The sequence below is a fragment of the Ceratotherium simum genome, chromosome 3 (genome assembly GCF_057802395.1).
Source record: "Ceratotherium simum simum isolate JZ-2026a chromosome 3, ASM5780239v1, whole genome shotgun sequence".
Taxonomy (NCBI): domain Eukaryota; kingdom Metazoa; phylum Chordata; class Mammalia; order Perissodactyla; family Rhinocerotidae; genus Ceratotherium; species Ceratotherium simum.
This window is the reverse complement of record NC_141902.1, coordinates 52,267,292-52,293,279: the sequence shown is the minus strand read 5'-3', so window position 1 is coordinate 52,293,279 and position 25,988 is coordinate 52,267,292. Positions and strand designations below refer to the sequence as shown.

Below are 25,988 nucleotides of genomic sequence, written 5' to 3'. Positions count from 1 at the left end.
GAAGAAAATTCTGTGTCAGCTGTCATGATTTACAGGGTATTTTTTCATCCACAAGGTGGCACTGAACTAATAGCTTTGAAGAGAGTGCAACAAAGAGCTTGATTCACAAGGGATTGTCTGTTTTCCACTTCTCTGCAGTCTCCGCGAGGGGACCAGCCACCTCAGCACACAGTAGGTATTCCTGCAACACCTGTGTGGACCAATTCAGTGAAGTCCAACTTCCTTCCCTCCTGGAGACAGTAGAGGGCACTGGATGAGAGCACAGTCTTAGGAATAGAAAACACCAGGGGTCTATTTCCTTCAGGGACTACATGGTAGTGAGCAGCAAACTCCATGAAACAATACCATCCTCTGAGGCTGATTTTCACAGAAAAGTTGGGGAAGCCCTAAAGATAGTCTTTCTTTGGGGCCCAATAATAGGTTAGGCTAGTTTAGGAAGACCGGGGGAAAACTTCAAAAAATGTGTTCCTCTCTTGGAGGCTGACAGCAATACCTGACATTTCTATGAGGACAGCAGAGCCTTGACGAAGACATCTCCAGATAAAGACCCCCGTCTGGCTTTGGCGGTAACAGTGAAAGCACAACTGTGAAATGACACTGAGATTGAAAGCACAAAGTGACAATCATCCAGGGAAATGGATGATGGGACACTCTTTGGATACCAAGAGTGTACTATATATACTCCACAGCATTAAAAATCTCTCCAAAAGAAAGTCTTAATTAAAAAAAAATCTCTCTATGCCTCAGTCTCCTAATTTGCAATACCGGGATAATTATAAAACCTACTTTATAGAGCTGTTATGAGAATCGAATGAGATGATAACCAAAAAGAACATGGGCTTGAAAGTGAGAAAGACGGACGAGTAAACATACAGCCCGCATTCCTTCTTGGTTTCCTTCCGCGGGCCCAGAGCATCCTTCATCCCACTGCCCAGCACATCCCTACCTTCTAACACCCAGTATGTCCCTCAAACATCTAGCGAGGGCTCTGTCATACTAAGAGTATTGGGTAAGATAAGCACAAGAGTAACTAGTATTAGTGTCTGGGATCACAAGTAAGCAAATAACTTGTGAACCTACTAGTGCTACCTTTATACTAATAGTTAAAAATGCCCTTTGCTAAGTGGGATTTAGAAAATCAACTGAACAACAGTGAACTCTGTCTTCATTCTCTAAAGATTCTCCTCATCAGAACTTTTCCAGCTCCACAAAAAAGGCAAAATAGGTAAAACGTCCATTTCTCTCAAAGCAAACCAGGCAAGGACTACAGCACTTAGGATGGACCCCTGCAGCTTTTTTACCGAGAATTTAACTCGTCTCAACCAAACAGGGTGGGGGGCAGTGAGCAGAGTTGAGGTTGACTTTTTAAGGATCCCGAGCGACCGTGGCTTGTGAATTCACTCTTGTTTTAAACAACTCCATGACTGCAGCAGCTTGATTCAGGGTGGTACCTGACTGTAGGGTTCCTTTTAGAATGATGAGATGTCCATTTCTGCCCTTCGGATGGACACAGTGTCTCACAGAGCTAGGCTACCAAGAAAATCTAGGAAGGGCCATCTTTTTCATCGTAAGAAATCCTTTTTCGAATTACTGCCCTTTTGTAAACAACACTGGTCTCCATCTGCCCTTAACTAACCTCTCTGGATCTCAGTTTCTTTATCTAACTAAAGGATCTCAAGGCTCCTTTCCCATCCGAAGATTCTAGCAGAATAACCATTATGCAAAAAGTAACGGAAAGCACTTTGCAGGGGTCACTGTGACACTGTGATTCCTGAAATCAAAACAGCAGACCACGTGTTTGTTGGTATTCTGGCAAATATCTGAATCCCCCCACCCACTTGCTGCAGAAATCAAAATGCTTTTTTTAAATTTATTTATTGCCACAGAGAACTGTGATATCAATAGACTAATTTCAGTTCTGACTTGGAGTCCTGTATCATATGACCCTGAACCAGAGGGGATCTGTTATCAGGGTCCTTTCAGAAGTGCTCTAGAAGTCTGTAATAAATATCCATTGTTCTTTTACACAGTTTCAGCACTGACTCATGGGCGACTTTTCTTTGATCATCAAAGATATAAAAGTTTGTTTTTTAAAGAGAAGCTTGTTTTTCTGTGGAATCTTAGTGTTCTTGGCACTGCTTATGAAAAAAAGTAAGCCATAGAATTAAAAAAATCTAATGTTAGTGTCCAGGATATACAGACCCTCTGCTATATAGTCTCACATGTTATCTCATTTAATTATTAAATCATTATTATTTTATATATTTTTAAAGAGGTAGAAACAGATGCTCAGAAAATCAGGGTAACTTGTTCAAGGTCATCCAGCTGGCAAGAGGCATAACCAGAAATCAGTATACACTGTACTTGCATTTTACAGCCTTCAGCTTTCCATTAAAATAATCAAAACCATTCCCTTTATTTTTCTCAGTTCTTTAGAAGTCAAAACTGAAGGGAGTTAACATTTGGTTACTTTGTTCTATTATTCTTAAATATAAAACCAAGAGTATGTTTTAATAATTTCAGTACTCATAAATTCCTGAGGATTTTTTTTTTGTCTCCATTATTGTTGTTCTGAAACTCTTGTCTGACACTCCCACTCCAATAAAAGTCTATATTTTCAAAATGAATGGCAAAAAACAACTGTTTTTTTAGTCTCTGTTCTAGGATTAAATTTAAACATTAATACATATAAATCATTTGAACACAGCTGGGCACATCATTGGTGCTCCATAAAAGGCAGCTAAACTTTTTAGGCAGAGAATTTTGGATTAATCAAGAAAATCGTCAAGTTAAACTTGTGTCAGTTTCATCTCAGAGTCCCTGGGTCCTTTGTGTCTTAGAATGCCATTTGCCCCAGATAACCATCCTCAGGGTTAAGACTGAAGATTCAAGCACAAACACTGTCTTAAGAATCTTCTTAAGAAGTCCCTCAGAGAAGAGTTTCAGAGCAGTCTGGAGGGATGCTTTGAATAAGGGGTAAACCAGGAACTGATCTGGCCAGGCATTACCTCATCCTGCATTTTCATGGCAGTCAGACGTGACTTTTCTGCCTCTAGAGTTTTCTCCTTCAACTGCCTTTGCATTTCTGCAAGCTCCCTGCGATTTTTCTCCTTGTACTCATCCAGCTGGTTCTGGAGCTCCAGTGTTGACGTGCGGGACACCTCGACAATGTCAGCCATCTGGAAGAAGTGACATGGGGGTGAGCCCACCCTGTGATGCTCCATCTGGGGCCAGGGAGCTAGCTTTGGGTCCCATATAACACAGAACGTGTCTCCTCTTCTTTCTTCTACAGCCTCTCCAAAGACTCAGCAAAGCACCTGGTCCTGGGCTGTCTGGGGTTAGTCATCTCTAACTTGGAAGTGGCACGGAGGAGTGAACAAGCACATCCTTTGGTGCTAGATACGTAGTCTGAGGTCACATAATTGCTCTGCCGTGTACCAGCTATATGAACGGGGCATGTACTTAACCTCTCTGGGCCTCGATGGTATCCTTGGTGGAAATACTGAAATCATAATATCTACCCTGAAAACAATACATAGATATAGATAGAATTCTAGGTAGATATAAAGTAGCTAGTAAAGTGACTGGCACATAGCAGGTGTCAGAAAATGGCAGGCACTCGTGTCAGCTCCTAGAATGCAGGGAGCCCATCAGTTTAGTGCCTTCCCCCTTCTGGGTATTTTAGGGCAGAGATGAGTAGATGAGCAGTAACTACTAGGCTTTGAAACTGCCTTTCTCACTCCTGGACAAGGAAGATAGGTGCAAATGCATAGATTATGCACAAACGCAGAGATTCTAATTCAGGTAACATTTATTAAGTCTGCACTTACATGCCAGACTTCTCTGGGTAATGTTGAGAGTAGCTGGGCCCAGAATCCAGAGGGTACTGGCATTTACTTTCTCTAGACCAGTTTCTCTGTGTCTGGGATTTTCAATAAGTCCAAGGAGCTGGTTCAGGGGATCTGCAAATCCCTGACACATTTGTGCTTGGACATAACTGCAGGTTCCCTTAGCTCGCATCAGGTCCTCAGAGGGAGCTGGGTCCCAACCCTAAGGGTTCTATCCTACACCCTCTCCCTCCGACTCCTCCTTCTCCCTCCTCCTGCATCCTCACCTCCTTCTGGAGTTTCTCAATGGTCTTGTCAAGGTGCCATCGCTCATTCTCCATTTCATTCTTCAGTCTCCTTAACTGTTCCTTCTGCTCAGTCTCATCTTTTAGCTTCTCAGACAACTGCTTCTGCTCCTGGGTGGCCCGACTCAGATTTCTCTGCAGATGGCAGGGAAAGGACAGTGCTGTCATCTACCTACCAGGTCAGCCACAGGAACAGGTGGTGGAGGGAATTTCGCAGCCACACCACAAAGCAATCAGACCTGTTATATCAGTAATAAGGAAAAAGAGCAAAATAAAGCCATCACAGGGACACAAGGACATTGTTGGTTCTGAATTTCAGGGACAAAAGTGCAAAACTGACTTAACCAAACACATACACAAGAATGAAGGGGCAGATAAAGGATACTACAGAAATACAGAAAATGGCCAAAGCTGCTGGAGGTGGCAATTCGGGATAGTGTCCAAAAACCTGAGTGTTCATGCTTGAAAACTGAGGTTAAAATATACATTAGACCAACCTAAACCTATGTGGCGATTTACATCCTGTGATATACAGCATTGCACCTAATATTCTAGAATTTGCTCTGCAATGCAGATGAGTCTTACAGTTAGAATAGCTAAAAATGAATCTGTAAGGAAAGAGAACATTGTCCCACAGGCCCAAAGTCCACTTGGGCAGAGGGAGTTGTAATCAACAGAATCCATGGGCTTCACTCATACATAGAAAAAACAGAATCTGGCAATCCACAGGCTGATGAATTTGATGAGTAGAAGGTGTTAAATGGAAGAGACATTAGTCAGAAAAAGTGCATATGAGAGGTTGTTTAGTGAATCAGCACCAAACACTAGTACTTACTATAAAATGTAACCAACTTGGATGCAATACTTTCCCTGGGTTCCCCTGAAGCTCTCATCTCACAACATCACATAGACAGACATCCTTTATGTAAACAATATGCAATTCTAAAACAAAGTCTTAAAATATCTTAGCAAGGTTATGGTGGATTCGTTAAATGGTTAAGTGTTAGGGCCACTGGCATGAGGCTATCAGGAAGGGGCACAGCTCGGAATAGGGGAGCATAATCCAGACACAGGCTGGATCATCTAGAAAATGTTACTTACTAGGTGCTAAGGGCTGAACACGGGTTAGTACAGGTACTGCTTAGAGCCTACCGGTCTCACGTCCCTGCAGAGGCCACATGAGACCAAGGGTATATATTTGTACAGTGCTTAATACTTTACAAGCTGCTGTCACATGCGGTAACCCGGGCATCCTGAAAACACTCACAAATGACTTCGGGCACTCCTTGTTTGCATGGAACTGCTCTGCTCGGCCAACAACGTGACCTGGGGCCAAAAGCCACCATGGAGGCCTTCCAGGCCCCTCCATTTGGAACCAGCCAACACAGCCGGGCTGCTGAAGTTAACCGCTGCAGAGAACCAAGGTCAGCAAAAGCAATGGGGACAAGAAGGTGGCGAAAGGAAGGCAATCAGAAATTCAGCATGAGGGCAATTAGCAGGCGTGCGTCCCACCACAGCCCAGCTGGGCACACACCAGAGACAGGGTCATCCCCTGGGATTTGTGTTTGTGGTTGATTTAGTGGTGCTGGGGGCCAAGAGGAGCACACAGCGTAATGTCAGCAAGGTATGGTTCCACCGTGTGGGAGAAAACTCTCAGGCACATGTATCTCAAAAACGTAAATTCCTCAAAAAACAGCAATATAGATACAGAGGGCCACCAACGGATCCTTCAGCATCTAACTCAACTCCTGCCCCTACAGGTCTCCCCAGCCTCTCTTTTTCCTCCTTCTGGATCGCAGTCCCAGGCCAGCTTGGCTCCATTCAACTTCCATATGGTGTGTGCATTTCTGCTTCACCCTTGGCTCCGGCAGGGGTCTCCGCCCGGCCTCCTCTTCTGTGCCCCTGGAGACACCACAGACTCACTCAATCTGGGCCTGGTGAACACCTCCTTCCCCCTCAACACACACACATTTGCCTAGAAGAATAGTTTTGCTAAATTATTTTTAAAATATTTCTTGAATGCTTGCCTCTCTTGCAGGGTAGTCAGATCCGTAAAGGCAAAGGATAGATTTTCTATCTGGGTATGTCTCATAGCCCAGACTCACTATTAGGCAGATGATGAAAACTCAGTGGTTGAAAATGAATTACCTATCCCCAAAAGAGGTCTAAAGACTTCTTATATCAGAATCACCAAGCAAGGATGGAGTACTCCTATTTAAAACACAGATTTCTAGCCGTTTCTGATAGAATCACAATTTTTTTAGAGTGGGACCCACAAATTTGCATTTGAAAGTTACCCAGATAATTCTAATATACTCCAAAGTTTAGAAACACTGTTTAGAAGAATGCTCTGCCTCTTCAGTTATTCAAGAAATACATTCCAATAAGTCATTGCTGAGAAAACATGGCCCAAATTCACATGAAAAGAAGCAAACTTGGCAACTTCACATTTAGGAGTAGGGGTGAAATGCTCTGTAGCTACAGTGACTGTATTTCCAAGACCAGCAATACAAGCCCACTGATTAATAATGGGACAAAAATTGGGGGAAAATTTATCAGGTCAGAGATTCCAAAACACAGAGTTGGTGGATGTACAGTAAGTTCCCTTGAGTTTGGGGACCATTACCTGTCAATGGATGTAGAGCTTTTACTATATGACTGAGAAAGGCCCAATTAGTCCATATTAACAATAACCAAATGGCAAGTGAGCCTATGGGCTTAAAGGAATGAGAGGGTTGATGAGAAGGAAGCTGGTCTTCTCAGAGCCCTTGCCATACAATAACCACAGACTGCAACTGTGGAAGCATTGGGGCTTTTTTCTTCTGTTGTCTCAATACACAGAAGTCCAATGGCGGGGGTGGGGTGGGGGGAGGTGAAGGTGTACAGAATATATATACCATTATCCCTCCCTAAAGAAAAGAACTGTGGCTTCTCCAGGAAAGGTTTCTTCACTTCCCCATCTGCAGAGGCCATTTCTCAAGGGAATCACAGATGTCTAGCCTTGAATGCAGTTCAAGTAGATCTACACAGCAGCATAATCATAAACCAAGAGGCAGGGGTTGAGCAAACCGAGAATCGCATCTTTACAACCCTCTGCCACTTTCTGACCGAATCATAAGTCGTCAGACATAAGTTCACATGGTCCTCAGCTGCTATGTAAAGAAATATATTTATTGTACATGAAGATGCAACAGATGGCTAAAGGCACAAAGATTTTGAAATGCAAAATGCTTGTGTGAAAAAAATACCAGTTACTCTTTCCTCTTCCTCGAAGGGTTAAGCTCCCTCCCGGCTGCCAGCTCGGGGAAGAGAGGCATGCAGAAAGAGGTATCGGACTAAAGGAGCTGAATAACCTGGTTCCCAATTTTAGAGAAAACAAAGTATTTTAGAGTGATGGTGCACTTTTCACGGCACTACTTTTGAGACCAGATAATTCAGATAAAGACAGTGCGATTGTTGGGCCCTTTTTAAGTTCTTGTTGTATTGTGTTGCCAGTGGTTAACATGGCTGCACGCTGCACGAAGCGTTCTCACCATCTCAACACCACTGGGAAAACAGGCCTGAACAAAAGTAACACGCCAGGGATAATTTCCAAGGCAAGGCGGAGGTGGGGGTGGGTGGGGATTACAGTAAAATCTTTAGGCCTTGAGGCCATCATCTGTTCTCTCCACTGAATTAAGTATTGAGCTGCAGATTCACAGCTGGTGAACTACTTCTTTATGTGTAAAACTTTCTGGTTTGACTAAAGGACAAGACTGAGAGACTGTAATAGCTGTGTCAGCGTGGACGTCACACAAAGGTGCAGATTTTTGTCTCTATCCAGTACAATGTTTTTCCTCCCTTTCTGCCCTCAACTAGCTCACAGATTTAAACCCTTCACTATGGTGGCTGGGTTGTAACCACCCCAAGGCTGAAACAGCAGCAGAGTGAAACTCCATCCACATAAAATCAACCGAACAAGAGTTTGTAACAAAGATCTAGATTTAAAGGAAGAAAGAAATCCAAGGTGAGGACAGTCAGACACTGAACTTGGGAAAAAACCAGGGCTTTCCTGTATGCAAAAACAAGGTCCCTGTGCAAAGCGGGGAAGAAGGAAGACCACTGACTGGGGGTGAGAGCCCCCGAGTCACAGCTGACCTGAGTGAATCTTAGGACACACAGCTTCCTCCCCTCTCCTCCCCGAGGAGATGAAGCTGTACACTGAAGGGGAAGCTGCATTAGGCATTTACAAATCTGACCCCTGACTGCCGCTCAGCTCTTAACACTTCTCACGTGCCACCCCCCCACCTCCCCTCACCGGCAAGGGAGTCCTAATGGAAAACTTGAACAACCTTCCTCTTGGACAAATGCTCAAAAACACTGGCTTTTACCTCCTCAGAAACTCGCCCGAGAGAGGCTTGGTGCTGGTTCTTTAAAACCCAAGAACAGGTAGAAGGAAGGACATACCTGGATCCCGCTCAGGTCACTGTGCAAAAGTGAATTTAGAACTTCAGGGCAGGTTTGTGTTGTTTTTTAGAGTGTAATTCAAACAAATCTTTTTAACCTTCAAACAGGAAAATCTAATTTTCTAAGAATCTACTGATTTTGAATAGAGATCGCTATCTAGTTTCACGGAAACATCTTCCTCCTGCTCCTCTAATAGCCGTCTTGAAGGACTGCATCCATGGAGCACACTTGCCCAGAGGAGAGAGGAAATGGGCTTCTGCCAGACAGCCGACTCCACACCGCCTTGGGGACCAATCCTGCCAGCCTTCTCGCAGAATTCATATTTTATCTTTGGAAAGCTGTCAAGCTCTTTAATGTCTAGATCAGGACTTTTCAACCTCAGCACTATGACTTTTGGAGCCAGACAATTCATTGCTGTGGGAGCTATCCTGTGCTTTGTAGGATGTTTAGCAGCATCTCTGGCCTCTACCCACTGGATGCCAGTAGCATCTCCCCAGTTGTGACAAACAAAAATGTCGCCAGACATTGCCCAATGTCCCCCAGTTAAGAACCACTGGTCTAGATGGATAGTTTGAAGTCTAAGGTGGTTATTACTATGAAAGGAGCTACCTGGAAGGAGAGGACCAATGACAATCCATACATGTTCCTCCAATTTTGCCTCTCTGGACTTCTTTTGTGAGGGATAAAGACAACAGCTCTCAGTGTTTACCTGAGCGTCTTCTAGCTCACTTTCCAGGGTCCTTCTGGCTGACATGGCTTCTTTTTCTTCCTTTCTTGCATGCACAAGGGCTTCCTCTAATTGCCGCAGTTCCACCTACAATGAAACACAGGGTCAGCATGCACTCAGATGCATGTTGTGCCTATGCAGCCGACTCGGTGGCATGAAGGCACACAGAAGAAAGCCACAGACACATCCGGCAGCATCTGTGGTCACAACGTGCCTTTCATGGGCCCAAGATGGTACAAAGCAACCGCATTCTCGGATGTGTGTCTGTCTGCAGTTCCACACTTAGCCAGGAGAGAACATCCGAATCATCTGGGATGATTTTTTGAAAATACAAATATCCAGCCTCAGCCGTGGAGCTTTAGAAACAGCAGGTATTGTATGGACGCGGGCACAGAGAGTTATGGAAAAGGCGTCCAGGTGGTTCTGATGGATCGTTTGGGGAACTTCTGTTGGAATACATCTCTCTCCACATTTCATTTGTCCTCTCTTTCACTGCCATTTCTCACTGTCATCAGGATGTGTCTCTCGCTAACAGCCTCCCACTTTTAGAGATCTGGCAAACCAGATAATTGGTTTGTTAAATTTGTGTGACTTCAGAAACCATCACCATGTGTTAAAAAAGAATAAATAGCCATGAGTGAAAACCGGCCTGCTGGTGGTGTTCAGATGGGCTCTTCAGGCGTTTGGAGGGCTCCACTAAGTGTCAAGAGGTGGAGTGTGTGTGATGTCCGGGTGAGGGGGATTCCCATGTCTATACATGTGTCTCCCACCCTGACTTCAGGAGCCCTGCTCCAAGGCCTCTCTAGAAGCTCATCTCCCATTCACACCATGTGCAGAGGAACAAAAGAAATGGTTTGCAGAGAGGATCATTCACTATTGCCTTGACCTTTTCTACTAGTTTATGATAATAAATCCCTTCCTGCTTCTGAAACCACTCACACAGGAAAGAAGAAGAATCAGCAGCTGCCAAACCTGTGCTGGGGCCCCGTGAGCCTTACCTCGCACTTCTTGAGCGTTTCCTTTGCTTTGGCTTCGTCGCCTCTCACGTCAGTAATCTGCCTCTGGAGCAGAGCAACGCCGCACTCCAGCTCGCCGATGCTCCTCCGCAGCTTCTCGTTCTCCTCCTGCAGAGCCTTCATGCGCGTTTCAGCCTCCAGCTGGGTTTGCTCTGAAGTGCTGCTCCGACTGGCCAGGACCTCGACATTCTGTTAACAACATGCAGCAGGTGAACACGGGAACGAGTGTCAAGGGGCAATCCCCAAGCTTCGAGGATGGCTGACATGTATTAAAAACCCACTACGTGCCAGGCACCCTGCTAAGCCAGGGGTCGGCATGCTACAGCCCACAGGCCAAGTCCAGCCCACTTCCTGTTATTAAAAATAAAGCATTACTGGAGCACCACATGCCCACTCGTGTGCACACCGTGTACGGCCACTGTCATGCTACAACAGCTGAGTAAGGAGCCGTGGCCAAGACCTCAAGGCTTATGGTGTTGCAAAGCCTAAAATACTTACTATCTGGCTCTTCAGAGAAAAAGTTAGTCACCTCTTGCCTGTGTTAAGTCCCTGACATAGGATTTCAACCTTTTAACAACTCTAGGAGGTGAGTACTATTCTTATTACCATTTTAAAGACAAAGAAACTGAGACTTGGGTAGGTTGAGGAACCCATCCAAGTTCACTTAGGAGGAACTGCAATCAGGCAGACCGAATCCAGAACCTGTTTTTGTAACCACCGTGTTCCGGTGAGCAAACTTCCCTGAACTCTCACCACGTGCAGGGCCCCTTAATATAAGCTCTTGATGAACGACAGTTTCTGTTTATAGATTTTTTTAATGTCCAACACAAGACGTAAATTAAAAGTTGCTTAAATTATGATACAGTTCCTAGTGCAAGCTCTAGGCGCGATCATCTGAAAATGAGCTCGTCCTGCACATAATTCATGACAGAAGGAATGGCACCAATTACACGATGGTTTTGGTTAATTCCAGATGTCACATGGGCTTTTTACTCTTTGGCTTAACAACTTGAAGTGATAAGTGGCCTTGTCCAGAATTCCACCTCTCCTGGCAGACCTCTCACCTGCTTTCCATTTCTCCACTACGACGAAGATGCCAAAATCAGCAAATCTAATGCTCACGACACAGCGCTGCAGATGTCTGCAAGGAAAGGCAGGCCCAGGGAGAGCAGATTTGGTTTCGAAGGCTATGTCACGGCTCACTTGGGAGAGCTATCTGCCAGAATCGCTTCCTTGCCTGCATAACCTTCCAGAAAGATCTTTAAATCTTTTAACAGTACAGTAAGCTGTATTATCCTGAACTTGACCAATTAGAGAGTTTCAGAAACCAGAGCATCTTTTCACAGCCCAAATATTTAATTCTATACATCTAGGAAAGTCCATCAGAGCAAGGCTACTGAGTCAGAATGAGGTTAGCTGGCAGTGCTAGACGAAAACTACAGGGCCCAGCAGCTGGAACTTCTCGGGACTACCTAGATGCCATCTCCTACTGAAACCAGCAAGATGAAGAGAGGAGGAATAAGGCGTGGTTGAAAGCTTGTGAAAGGATATAAAGACTCCAATAACTGGTCAGAGTAGGGAAAAGAAGAAGAAAAGTCTAGATTGTCCATTCCTACCCTAACTCTCCCATTAAAAGACAAGAGATTACAAAGCTATGGTTATCAAGACAGGGCGGGACTGCAGAAGGATACACACAGAGCTCAATGGAATAGAACTGGGAGTCCAAAAATAAACCCAAGATTTACAGCCAACTGATTTTCAACAAAGGTGCCAAGAAAACTCAATAGGGAAAGAAGAGTCTTCAACAAATGGTGCTGAGACAACTGGATATCCACAGGAAAAAGAATGAAGTCAGACCCCTTCCTCACGCCACACACAAAAATTAACTCAAAATGGATCATACACCTAAATGTAAGATCTAAAAGTATAACACTCTTAAAAGAAAACATAGGAGTAAATACTTGTGACCTTGAGTTAGGCAAAGGCTTCTTAGATACAACACCACAAGCACAAGTCGCAAAAGAAAAAATAGATAAATTAGACTTCGTCAAAATTTAAAACGTTTGTGCTGAAAACGATATCATCAAGAAAGTGAAAAGACAACCCACAGAATGAGAGAAAATATTTACAAATCATATATCTGATAAAGGACTCATATCCAGAATATATAAAGAATTCTTCCACTCAATAATACCGATCGCCCAATTAAAAAATGGGCAAAGGATCTGAGGAGATATTTTTCCAAAATAGATATAAAAAGTCCAGTAAGCACATGAAAAGATGCTCAACATCATTAGTTATGAGAAAAATACAAATCAAAACCACAATGAGGTGCCACTTCACACTCACTAGGAGAGCTATAACTAAAAAGACAGATAATAGCAAGTGCTGGGCAGGATGAAGAGAAATTGAACCCTCGTACATTGCTGGTGGGAATGTAAAATGGCGCAGCCACTTTTGGAAAACAGTTTGGCAGTTCCTCAAAATGTTAAACAGATTGTCATATGACACAGCAATTCCACTCCTAAGTATATATCTAAGAGAAATAAAAAACATATGTTCACACAAAAACTTTTACACAAATGTTCATAGCAGCATTATTCATAGTAGCCAAAAAGGGGAAACAACCCAAATGTCCGTCAACAGATGAATGAGTAAATAAAATGTGGTATAGCCAAACAATGGAATATTATTTGACCCTAAAAAGGAATGAAGTACTGACACATGCTACAACGTGGATGAACCTTGAAAACATTATGCTAAGTGAAAGAAGCCAGTCACAAAAGGCCACACATCGACATTTATAAGAAATGTCCAGAATAAGCAAATCGATAGAGACAGAATGTAGATTAGTGGTTGCCTAGAGCTGAGGGGAATGGGAGGATTGGGAGATGACAGCTAAAGGGTATGGGTTTCTTTTTGGGGTGATGAAAATGTTCTAAAATTGACTGTAATGATGGTTGCACGATTCTTTGAACATACTAAAAACCAATCGATTGTGCACTTTAAATAGTTGAATTGTTTGTTATGTGAATTACATTTCAGTACAGCTAATTGAAAGACAAGGGGAGCGGAGTTGGGACGGAGGGGAGAGATGATGCATGTCCCCCATCAGTCTGAGGTCTGCTGAGTGAGGAGACTAGAGACATCTGCCTAATCTTAGAGTAAAGCAAAGAACACTCACATGTGCAGTCAGTGCTCTTTCATTCACCCAGAAATCTCAGGAAGAACAAGGATACTGAAAACCAGATCTGGTTGAACCTGGACTGGGCCTCACTGGCGCCCTAACATGCTGGATAAAGGACCTTGGCTGTGTTCTGACGTTTAGGACTTGGTATTTTGTCTGTTTGAAAGTTGTGGGGGCACATTCTGAGTCCTGAGGGATTATGTGCCGGGAGGAGGATGGACTGATAGGGCAAGTCCATCCCTCAGCTTATGGCCGCCAGGGGTCTGCCCCAACCCCAGCTTCCAGTTTCACGGGCTGAGTGTGACTCTAGAGGAGCTTATATGGGTTGAGATACTCACTCCTGTCTTGACTATTTGTAGAGAGATAATATGTTTTTCTCTATGTCTTCATAGTGTGGAGACCACATTATGTTTACAAATAAATTTAACTTAAGCCTCTGTTGGCAAACCCTTCCAGAACCCCTCCCCTGTCCCCACCCACACACACATACCCAGTCCACTATTTTATATAAAGCCCACAGGACAAATTTCCTTTTCCTGAAACCATACCTAATCCACCTGCAGCAGTCTTGCAATGCAAAAAAACAAAAATCATATCCCCCTGTTCAAGGCAGGGCCTACATGCAAGCTCTTTTCCATGACTTCCCAGCAAAGAAAAGAAAATTGGTCGAGAGGACCTCCAAAAGTCCTTCCATCTCTGCACTTTGATCTATGCATCATCTTTTCCAAACGCTTATGTTTGTGTCTCATGAATGTGGCAAAGGCAGCAGAACTCCACCAAGGCCAGAGCTGGTAAAGATCTACTCAGACAGGAGGTCACTGGGGACAAATACTGCTAACCTCACTTAAGTTGCTGGTACTAAATTTCTGTGGTTCTTTGATCTTAAGTCCTGTACATCAAAACAAGATTGGAGAGGACGTTCCATCATAAATAAAACCCAACAGTACACAGTTTTTAATGATTCATTTAGCCTATGTAATATCTATTTTTAAAAAGATTATGTGTTGGGGCTGGCCCAGTGGCACAAGCCGTTAAGTGCACGCACTCCGCTGCGGCGGCCCGGGGTTCGCCAGTTCGGATCCCGGGCGCGCACCGACGCACCACTTGGCAAGCCATGCTGTGGCAGCGTCCCATATAAAGTGGAGGAAGATGGGCACGGATGTTAGCCCAGGGCCAGTCTTCCTCAGCAAAAAAAGAGGAGGATTGGCAGATGTTAGCATAGGGCTGATCTTCCTCACCAAAAAGAAAAAAAAGATTATGTGGATTTGCTTTTTAATATTTTAACTATTATTCATTCATACAAGCAGCCATAAATAGTTAATAAAAATCAACTCCAACTCCTCGGCCACTCCAAAAGGTTGGCTACACCACGCTGGGTCATTACCACAAAGGCAAAAGTAGTAGATGTGCTATGTCCCTTTTTCAAGATTGGACCATCCCCTAAAATTGCACTGAGATCAATTCTTCACCTATCAGACAGCCAAGGTCAAAGGCTGGATAACACAGAGTGTGCGTGGTGTAAGGAAACAGGTTCTCTCATCCACTGCTGGTGGGCTATAAACTGGAATGAGCTCCTAGAGGGCAATTTGGTAGTATCATCAAAATTACAACATATAGTCCCTCTGACAAAGCAACTTCTTTTCTAGCACTTATCCTACAGGTGTGCAAAATGACATATCAACTAGATTATTCACTGCAGCACTGTAATAACAAAAGACTGAAAACAACTAAATGTCAATTAATCAGGCACTTGTTAAATAAATTATATCAGTTCAATGATAGACTGTGCAGCTGGAAAAGAAAAGGAACAAGAAACTGAGGAAAAGGCAAGGAATAGAATGGGACACACGGCATGCTTCTGTTTGTATAAAAAGAAGAAAAGGGGGATAAATATGTATTTACTTGGCTACACAAGAAACTGGTAACACGGACTGGCTGTGAGGAAGGGAACTGGGCTATGGAAAGTAGCAGAGGAAAGTATTCCATTGCAAACCCTTTTGAATTCTGAACTATGGAAATTTGACAGATATTAAAATTTTTTAAATAAATGTAATTTTCTTTGAAAAGATTGACTACCAATGGCCACAGGCACTTGGAGGACAACTCAGCTCCCCAGCCTCGTTCTCACTTCCTCCAGCCTCTAGAAACCCTTCCCCAGCCCATTTGTGGATACTTCTGGGGCATGAAAGATAGCGGAGCCGGAGCCCGGGAACAGCTGTACAAACAGAGCATAGCGCCAACTCTCCCACACTGGTTTACATAGTTAAGAAATTCCTTTTCACCACATATAGCTGGGAGAGTGGAAAAGGCCCAGATGGCCCATGGCTTGCACTTACACAAGTGCTTCTCCAAATTTTCCACCCAAGCAACCCCAAGGCAGAGAAGTCCAACGTGGGGTGATGAGAGACATCCAAGGGACCAAAGAGAACTGTTTCCGAGGCTTGGGTTTTTCCATCAAAAATGCTTGTAAATTTTGCATTTGACACCATAACATTTTTCATTCTACTCCTTGTCTCTTTTATATTAAGATATTGTGTCCTTGGTGTCCCGGGAAGATGTGCCACTTCTACCCTGGAGCTTTGCCAAGCGCTCTCCCTCCCCACTCACCCAGCTCACATACAGGTATCTCAGCCCGACTAACACAGACATAAATCATCTCAAGAATGGAACAGTCATTTTTAATCCTAAAAATGCATATCTAACAGTGTAGAAGAAGGAGCAGGGGGCTCTACAGTTGAGCAGAGCAGACCCAAATCCAGGCTGTGCCTCTTTCTGGGGCCCTTCACTCAGCGTGGCCTCACAGAGACTTAGTTCCCTCATTTGTAAAAGGGGAATGAAGTTACCTACCTCACACACTTTTGGAAGTATCTTGTTAACTGAGGTGACGGCTCTTGTGGTAGCCATTGTTATTATTACCAGGTCAACAAAACCCATGTGTTTCCCAAAAGGGAAGGACTTTGCACAGCTCACCTACTGTGGTTCTAAATCCTCAAACTTGGCTTCAGACTGCAATCTGCACATTTTTATCAGCTACTATGAAGCTCGGATTTCTCAAAAGAGAGAATCAAGATCTTGTAACAGTCTTTCCAGGACAATTGCACCACACAAACGAGATGACCCTTTCTTATTTGAAGGGCAAGTCAGATTTCTTGGTTGGCTAATTCATTAAAAATTTAGCCCCATTCCCCATTCGAGGACGGTCTGGTAAACTGATGGCAACTAAGAAAATTCTTCCAAAACAGACAAACAACGTGTTTCAAGGTGCTGAATTGCTAAATTTCCACTACTTCTAAAATAGTTGACTTTTAACCATATGCTCCAATTACTGATTTAAAAGATGGGGGTGGGGGGATATACAATTGTTTCACATAATGAAAAACAAAATCCTAGTCTTTTCCAGGTACCACCATTTGTTGCAAATAATGACGTGCATATAAGCTGGCACATTTTCATGAGTTAACGTCCACACTTAGAAACGTTCACACTGTGCCCTGGGGTCAGGGGAAACTTTTATCCATAACAAGCCAAAAACTCCCCAACAGCACCACAGAAGGCCAAGTCTGAGTATTTTTCCCGATCCAAAGGTGCCGACATGCTTTTCTTGCAGGAGCACAGACCTGACACCTTGCTCGGACAAGTAACCACATAGGCTGAGGCCCTCCTGGCTTGTCCTAGTGCAGACCCAACACACAGACATGTCAGGCTTTACTAATTAACACAGCCTCTGCTTTTGTTTCTTTCCTGTCTCCCTTTTTTGCTGAATGAGTGAAAACAGCTGAGGCGTGGGGACTGGGAGTCCAGGGAATGGAATGTTAGTTTGTCGGTTCCATCCCACTGGCCACCCCCACACTCCAGAGTGTGGATCTCAGCTGATAGGTACCCCGAGTGTCCCCTAGGTCAGGTCACCTGCTGGGAAGTTACCGCCTTTCTGCCATCACAGCTGGGAACGTCCACTTTCATTTCCAGGACCTGGGTCACAAATAATGAGTCCCTTGCTCACTCTGAATATATAGAGAACCAAGTCTCCTGTATTGTGTGTTCCGCTTCCCCCGCACCTGAGCACCAGTCAATTATTTAGGAATAGAAGCACTATATATTTTAGTCATAAGCCACTCACTCCATCTTCCCTAGTTATCTGTGAATGTCACTGGCATAAGGCCTCTAAGCCAAGGGTTCTCACATTTTAATGAGCATAAAATGAGCACTTGGGGGTCTCATTAAATGCTCATTCTGACTCAGGGAGTCTGGAGCAGGGCTGGACTCTGTAGCTCTAACAAGCTCCCAGGTGGTGCCAACGATGCTGGTCTGTGCGCCCCACTTTGAGTACTGAGGTCTAGGCCGATGAGAGGCTGCTCAAACCTCAGGGCCTTCCTGCAGAGGTTCCAGCTCAGGCCCCACCCGTTCAAGGTCGTTATGCTTCTTAGTATGACGCCAGTGCCTGGGATTGGGTGTCAGGCAGCTTGGCTGCTACTGCAGGCTTGACAGCCAGCTCACCCTGTGACCTATGCAAACCCTGACCCCTCACATCCTTAAAGAAAGTGTAATAGGTAATACTCAGCCTGAATGGGTCAGAAAATCCAAAAAGAAAGATAAGAGACAAAAAAGTTTAAAAAGTTGAAATCCCTGTATGAATGGAAAGTGATGGGCTTTTCCTTCCTCCTTTTTGACTCTGCCTACTTACCATTTGGACAAGTAGGGGAGTTGAGCCATTGAAAAACATCGTTTTTAAACCCCTATTCTAAGAGCTACATCAGAGTTTACAAAAATTCTCTCACTATATTTCTCAAATGCCAATACCATTCCTTCCCAACATATTCGCAGTTCAGAACTGAACTGGTTATACTCAATTCTCACTGATAAGTTCTTTTCGTTTGTTTGTTTGTGGCAAGGGAGCAGTGCATGAATGAGATGGGAATAAATGTGGCAAAGAAAATGGCAGAGAAGTAGAGGGTACTCATTACCAAAACCTCGACAGTTTCAAGGAAATGTGATTCCAAAGCCAGGAAGAGTGGAGGTCAATATTCAATTTCCTTTTGTTAGAAGATGTGGATTCTGGACCAGACTCTGCTAATAATTTACTGTATGACGACTTGAGGGCAAGTCATTTGACTTCCATCTGCCTTCAGTTTCCTCCTCTCTAACAGGCAATGGCCAGTCTACCTAATTTCAATGTCCCAGCTCTAAAAGTCTGGGATTCTAGAGTGAACTCGAAGAAATTGGGCAGTATTAAGGAATCGTGGAATTAAATAAACTAAGAATTCTGGAGGTTTTACTCCCATAACATCATGCTTAAATTTCATTTTCAAATGCTGTCGGCTCAATTCAGATCATTTTTACCAGAGTCCTTGCCAGCCTCTAGAGCTGAGGACCAAATCTAAAGACAGCCAACTTCCCACCACTGAGCAGAATCCAGTGTCATTAATTTGCCATAACGCACTGAGTTTAAACGCATCATGTTTCACGAAGATTTTGTTTACATCCTATTTTTTCACTGCCTTAGTGGTAATTTGCCTGCCTACAAATCCACCTAAAGGATACTCCCTTTTAATCACATTCAATTACCCAGTTTTTCCTATAGTAACTCAGTGATAACACAGGTTAAAATATCATTGGTTTTCTTCACAATGTCCTTGTGAAATAAATCAACGTACTTTCCTTTAAATAGTTCAGAAACCAGCAAGATTTTCTCTGAGTGGCCTGTAATTCAGACACAGGTCCAAGACAAAAGCTATGCTACTAAAATGCCTCACCCTTGCCTATAGAATGCATTTAACATAGGCTGTCATTTAAGCCATACAACAAACCTATGGGTATCTCCATAGGTTTGTTGTAAAAATACCTATGATAAATATACTCTGCACCTAAATAGGTCAAGTGATTTTTCCAAGAGGCAACATGCTCAGGCCTTGACATATGGTATGATTCCGTTGATACGAAATGTCCAGAATAGGCAAATCCATGGAGGAAGTATACTAGTGGTTGCCAGATGGGGGAAAGGAGGAATTCGGATGTAAGGGGCTTCATTTGGGGGTGATGGAAATGTTTTGGACTTGGACAGTGGTGATGGTTGCCCAACATTATGAATATATACAAACCACTGAATTGTACACTTTAAAATGGTGAATTTTATGTTATATGACTATTATCTCAATAAAGACAAAAGGGAAAAAAAGAGTTCAGGCCTTGGAGTCAGCCAACCTGAACCAGCCTCGCTTGTTGCTCTCTAGGCCTCAGTTTTCCTCTTGTTCTGATAAGGAAGGGAGACACGCTGAGTGCGTAGCAATGTTTCAGGCACACAGTAAGAACTCCACTGATGATAGCTACGTATTAAGGTAAGGAAGCCAAAAGTCACACAACCAGGACTTGAAGCCAGCTCTCCGACTCCCTGCCTGTGATCTCTGCTACTTGCTTCTAGGTTCTTCCCGGTAGAGCAGCAGCTTCAGGGAAAATTCCCCACAGCCGGCCAGAGGAGGGAAAAGGAAGGGGGCTTCCTTCCAACCAGAGGGCTTTAGCTATGTCCACACACTCACTCTGATTTAAAGGGGGAAAAAAAAAGGAATATGCAGTTGTTACAAGGGCCTCTCTGGGTTACAGACTTCTAATTATGCTTTTGCTTTTATTTTTTTAAGACCACTCCTTAAAAAATTCTTACAAAAATGTCCCTGGTTTCCAGGAGATAAAAAGACCCCACATCATATTCACAAGACACCATTTCCCTCACCATGAGAGCCAAGTCTTAGCTAATCTTGTGACCAGCATGTAAAAGTTCTGTTTATAGAACCCAACATCCCCCCCAGGGTGCAGTCAGCCCTTCAAGAAGCTGCTGGCTGGCAGAAGAGACTCCACCCAGACAACGCTATGTGTCCGGGGCTCTGCGTCACCAGGAAAATATTGGGGGGTGGGGGCAGGAAAAAAGCAGGGGTTAGACACTCAGTTAGATTCACTTCCTCACTGACAGATCAGAGTTTTATAAATGGTTAAAATCAGCCTGCTGTCGGCACACACATGTCCAACAGGTTGCACGGGATTTCTGAAGACAGTAGATAAACAAGCAGGGTCTCCAGAGCACTGCCTACTGGGGAGTTATGGGGATCCTTCCAAGATAAACCAAAGGCTCGATCTGGAAGCCAACAGGTCCTAATCAAGACCACAGTTCTATACTGTTCCCTTCCCAGAAATCTTGTTATTTGTGAAAGCTGATCCTTCAACTTCCCCATTTTGCTGCTACCATATTTCCATAAATGCTGAGAGGATCAACCCTAAGTTGTAGAAATCATGCCATTTAAAAAATTTAAATAAAAATGCTTAGACCAAGAACTCTCAATCCAATGACCATTTCCACTAGTGCCTCTTTGCACCCCCAAACTAGACCAAATTTTCATGCAGAAAATTGTCAGTTTTTCCCTTTGTCCCCTACCTCCATGGCTGCAGGAAGAATGCTAACAGGGGCTGGAGAAAGAAAAGCAAGACAGACATCACAGTTGCGATGCAAGAGGTTGGGCCAATACTCTCACGGAGCTTTGAGGCTGCTTCCCACAATCCCCAGGATTAAGACATACAACAAGGGTAACCTTTATTTATTTCCTCCTTCAAAGATGTTGGCTGTTCCCTGGGACAGAGTTGGGCAGACTGGGCTTCTGCAAAGCCCACGCCTGGTCACCAGCCCCCTCCTTGCAGGCCAGCCTGCTGGGGTCAGCAGCCAGCTCTAACGGGCAAAGGAAGCAGGGCCAGAAATAGGAATGTTCTAATCCACGTATGGTCACCTGCCCACTCTGAGGTTTTGTCCAAGGAGCAATTTCTCTAAACCACAGTCTGATTTTCTTAAAAACAGGGATGGCATTATGGATCCATTCACTGCACGGATCAAGAAAAATGAAAGATAATAGTGCCAAATGTCAAAACACTAGTCACTATATAAATAGCAAACAGCGTCCAGGAAGGAATTAGTATGTACCACCCAGAAGTTAGAGAACGTAAATCACAGATTTCCTTCTCAACAGAGGCCTTGAAGGTGGCGTGGTGACTTTTTGGCCTCCATCCCCTCAGACCAGTTGTTTCCTAGCTGTGGCCGCTGGCACTACTCTCGCTCAGTCCCTCCATTTCTGAATGAAGGGAGAACAAAATGTCACCCTTCCTCTCAGAAGAGCTGGGAGAGACAGAGGGGGAGGGATGGAGTAACCCAGTCTAGTTCAAGACCCACCCCAGGACTGCTCAAGGGCCAGGTCCCATCAGTTTTCTTTTTTTTGTTGTTTTTTGCTGAGGAAGATCTGCCCTGAGCTAACATTTGTTGCCAATTTTCCTCCTTTTTTTTTTTGTTTTTTTGCTTGAGGAAGATTTGCCCTGAGCTAACATCCGTGCCAATCTTCCTCTATCTTGTATGTGGGTTGTTGCCACAGCATGGCTGACAAGTGGTGTAGGTCCACGCCCAGGATCCGAACCTTTGAACCCAGGCCACTAAAACGGAGCACGCTGAACTTAACCACTACACCACGGGGTCGGCCCCCCATCAGTTTTCTTAAAAAGACCATTTCGGGCACCTACCACAGAAGCCCCCATAAATCACCATGGCAGTCATTAGCACTGCTCACCAAATATTTCAGTCCTTCTCCCCTCCAGGCACATGTATGATGGCGCTGGCCTGCCCCCTTGAAGTCAGGTGTGGCCACATGACTAGCTTTGGCCAATGAAATGTGAGTGCAAGTAGCACTGTATCCAGGTACAAGCTCTAAGAGCCAATTAGTGAGTCACCACATGCCCCTCCCACTGCTGCAGCGATCATGGACTCCTGGGCCCCCGGTAACTCTGATGAGCAAAGCAACCTCCACCGGCACACCACCATGACCCACATGAGAAACATAATGTGAGCAAGAAATAAGCTCCTCCTACTTAAGCTACCAAGCTCTTGTTACTGCAGTATAACCTAGCCTATCACATTTCGGCAAGACCTTCTACTTACAGGTTCAGCCCACCACCCTTAGTCCACTGAGGACAAAACCTTGAGTATATCACAAGCTTCATCCCAAAGAGCCAGTGGAGCTGTAACAAGGAAAGAGCCTGGGCTTCCAGAGGCAGGGAGACATGGGTTCAAATCTTGACTCTGCCACTTACGAGCCACAGGACTCTGAGCCAGTCGATTACTCTTCACTGAGCTGCAATTTCCTGGACTCTGAAATGGCAATTATATCACCCACCACACAGGGGCATGGTGAGGATTAAAGGTAATGAATGTAAAGTATGCAGCGTGTGGCCAGACACGCAGAGTGCACTCAAGAAAGAGCAGTGACTGTAGTGACCCTCACCACTCTCTTCACACTGCTTTGGTCACTTACCAGCTGTGGAACTGGAGCCTCCGCTTCCTGTTCTGCAAAATGAGGAGGTAATGCTGTGCCTGCTCTCAGGGGGGCTGCAAGGGCTCAGTGTGAGTGTCTGTGGGAATAGCTAGCATGATGCAGGGTTCAGATGGCAGCTGTTCAGAAAGCGAGAACACCCACTCTCCCCCATACTCTAAGCGCTTTATCTGGCCTGCCGTGACTGAGCCCTGGAGCGCCAAAAGCCAGTGAAGCCACACCCCCGTGCACATAGAGGGCCCAGTCTCCCTGAGCCTTCTGCCCCGAGCTCCAGATTGCCTTTCAGGCCCCATCTGACAGAAGCCTACTCCTCCAGACCCTCAGTCAAGTCACTGGCTGCCATTTACTGGACCACAAGCACTACCTCTGTCCAGAGACTATGACTTTGGAGCCCCGCACACCAACCTGACTCCCAAGAAACCCACACCAGCCGAGGTGACCCACGAGTTTAAGAAGCCCCCTTGAATGTTATTCGCAGAGATCTGGCCCATCCCCAGGGCCAGCTCTGCAGAAGTGGGGGGAGGTCCCTCGCCAGGGCTCCTACTGACCTACTATTGATGACTCAGAGAGCCTGGGGGTCCCTTCCTGCCCCAGCTTTGACAGTTACAGCATTCCAGCAAGGCTCTGAGGAGCAATCAACCTCACATCTAGGAAAATCTGCCATTTGTCACCAGACCCCTGGCCAAACACTAAGAGTGTCCTGAAGTGTGTGTCCTTAGTGGCAGCTTAATGAAATGCTATCACTGGTATTGAAACATCCCAACTGCTCCCAGACCTCTGAGCGTCGCCTACGTGGAAGGAACACTGGAGGCAGAACGGAGCATCCTAGGCCCAGGGCAGCCCGTCACTAGCTGTTTGACCTGAGGCAAGTCACAACCTCTCTGAGCCTCATTCCAGAGCCATCAAATGTGAGGGGACAAGGGAATCCAACTAAGGATTTAAGCATTCACTGCTGATAGTCTACACTCAATAAACGTCCAAGTTAAGTGAGGACAGTGCTACGCTTCAAGAATTTGAAGAGAGTTACCACAAGAGAGTTAAACATGTTCACAACTGAAATATAAGTAATCATGGCCTCAAGAAAAGGTCATGAGCACAACAGTCTAATGGCCTCTAAGATCATGTCCGTCTCTGTGACTAAGAATATGGCACCCACATGGCCGATAAAGGTTTATCTCCTCCCTCTGGCCTACGGAAGTTTCCATTTCTCCAGATAAGTTAAAACAGACCTGGATGTTCTTTCATTCAATGAACATTTCATATGTTCATTCATATCTTACTCACTCACAAAGTGGTAGAATGTCAGCGTTATTTAGGACACCAAATTTCTCCGGTTTGAGTCCCAAGCTGAATTTCCAGTATTTCCCCATCTCTCTCCACCCCCGCCATACCTTTGGCAGATAAGCAGCCATCCAACCTCTGTTTCCAGGGGCTGGAAACACACTATCTCTCAAAACAGGCCTTTCCATTTTCCGACAGCACTCAGCCATGGAAATATCTCCTTCATGCTGAGCTGATACCTGCATTCCTACAACATCACTGGGACCAAGCAAGAAGGGTACAGTCCTTCCTCCAAATGACAGCCTTTCAAACACTTGAGGCCCTCAGACCTCCCTCACACCATCCTATCCTGTCTTCTCTCTTTTTTTTTTTTTGTGAGGAAAATCAGCCCTGAGCTAACATCCATGCCAATCCTCCTCTTTTCGCTGAGGAAGACCAGCCCTGAGCTAACATCTATTGCCAATCCTCCTCCTTTTTTTCCCTTTTTCTCCCCAAAGCCCCAGTAGATAGTTGTATGTCACAGTTGCACATCCTTCTAGTTGCTGTATGTGGGACGCCGCCTCAGCATGGCCACACAAGCGGTGCGTCGGTGCACACCCGGGATCCGAACCCGGGCCACCAGCAGCAGAGCGCGCGCACTTAACTGCTAAGCCACGGGGCCTGTCTTTTCTTCTTTAGGCTAAACTTTCAAAGGTCCTTTCTCACCCACTGGAGCATGGTATCAAGTACTCTTTCAAAGTGTGGGGCCCAAAATAAAAACAATACTCCCTGAAGAGTCTGGCCTGTCATCATCCTGGTTACCAACTCCCCCAGACTCCCGAGACAAAGTCTCCCAGAAAATAAAATAGTCAGATCCCTTACAGATATGGGTCTGCATAGAGGCCAAAGACAAAACCTGGTGTTTGAAATCAAGCCCCCAAACCAAAGAAAGGTTGAGCCACCTGGAGACACACAGATATCCATTACACCCTTCCCAGGACCCCCCAGTGAGCAATACTGCAGAGACTAACGGTGACAGTCAGGGCATCACTGCTGGGGGTCCTACTCCTGCTCCCATCCCTTCTTCAGCTGCCAGCCCCTTTCCACTTCCCTCCCCACCAGGGTACCTCCAACATCCCCTCTGGCTCTCGTGCATTTCTCAGATAGCTCCGGCCCGGCCCGGGAGCTCATCTTGTCGCCCCAACCCCATTCTCTTTGCTGGGGGGAAAAAAACTCTTCTGAGGGGGAAAAAAAAAAAAAGGACAATGTCTTTTTCCTTTAGCCTCCTTTCCCTCCCACACTTCTCCCCCTTTATGGCCAACACCCTCCACCCCACCCCATTCAAAAGCTATGCCTAAGGAACTGGATCAGGGGCCCAATTCCCTACTGGCCCCAGGTGAGCTGCTGGTTGCGTCCCACAGGACAAGGCTCTGGGCCAGGCAGGCATAACACCTACTGAGTGCTCGCTCTATGCTGGACATTGTGCCCATTCCACAGGCATCTCACTTAATTCTTAAGTTACCCCCCATGCTCCCAAGGGAGATACCACTGAATCCTTTGCCTATAAGTGAGGAAATGGAGACACTAAGAGGTTAAGTAACTTGCTTAAGGTCTCAAGGCTAGTAAGCAGTAGAGCCAGGATACAATCCCAGCAGCCTGACTTGAGAGCCCGACAGACTGAAAACTAGACAGCGAGCTCTTCGTAGGCAGGGTCTGCATCGCACTCTGGACCCCACCCCAGCCCAGTGCCTGGTACACAGTGCACTCACAATTCAAGCTCAGTGAATTAACTGGCTCCATATGTTTTTAAGTATCTAGGTATATTTGAACATATTCAACAACAGTCACTGCCCCACTGCACATTTATTTTATA

The 25,988-nt window shown here is 45.1% G+C and overlaps 1 protein-coding gene across 5 annotated transcripts in view; it reads right to left on the bottom strand.

Annotated features, from left to right (window-relative positions):
* Nucleotides 1-25,988, bottom strand: part of CGNL1 (cingulin like 1) — a 157,137-nt gene that overhangs the window by 22,072 nt on the left and 109,077 nt on the right. For all 5 annotated transcript variants that reach the window (XM_087427755.1, XM_087427762.1, XM_087427768.1 and 2 more), the window contains exons 9-12: nucleotides 10,304-10,510; nucleotides 9,288-9,392; nucleotides 4,115-4,267; nucleotides 3,009-3,179 (exon numbers count right to left, since the gene is read on the bottom strand). In XM_087427755.1, coding sequence (XP_087283881.1) covers nucleotides 3,009-3,179; nucleotides 4,115-4,267; nucleotides 9,288-9,392; nucleotides 10,304-10,510 — 636 coding nt within the window. The remainder of the gene's footprint in view (nucleotides 1-3,008; nucleotides 3,180-4,114; nucleotides 4,268-9,287; nucleotides 9,393-10,303; nucleotides 10,511-25,988) is intronic.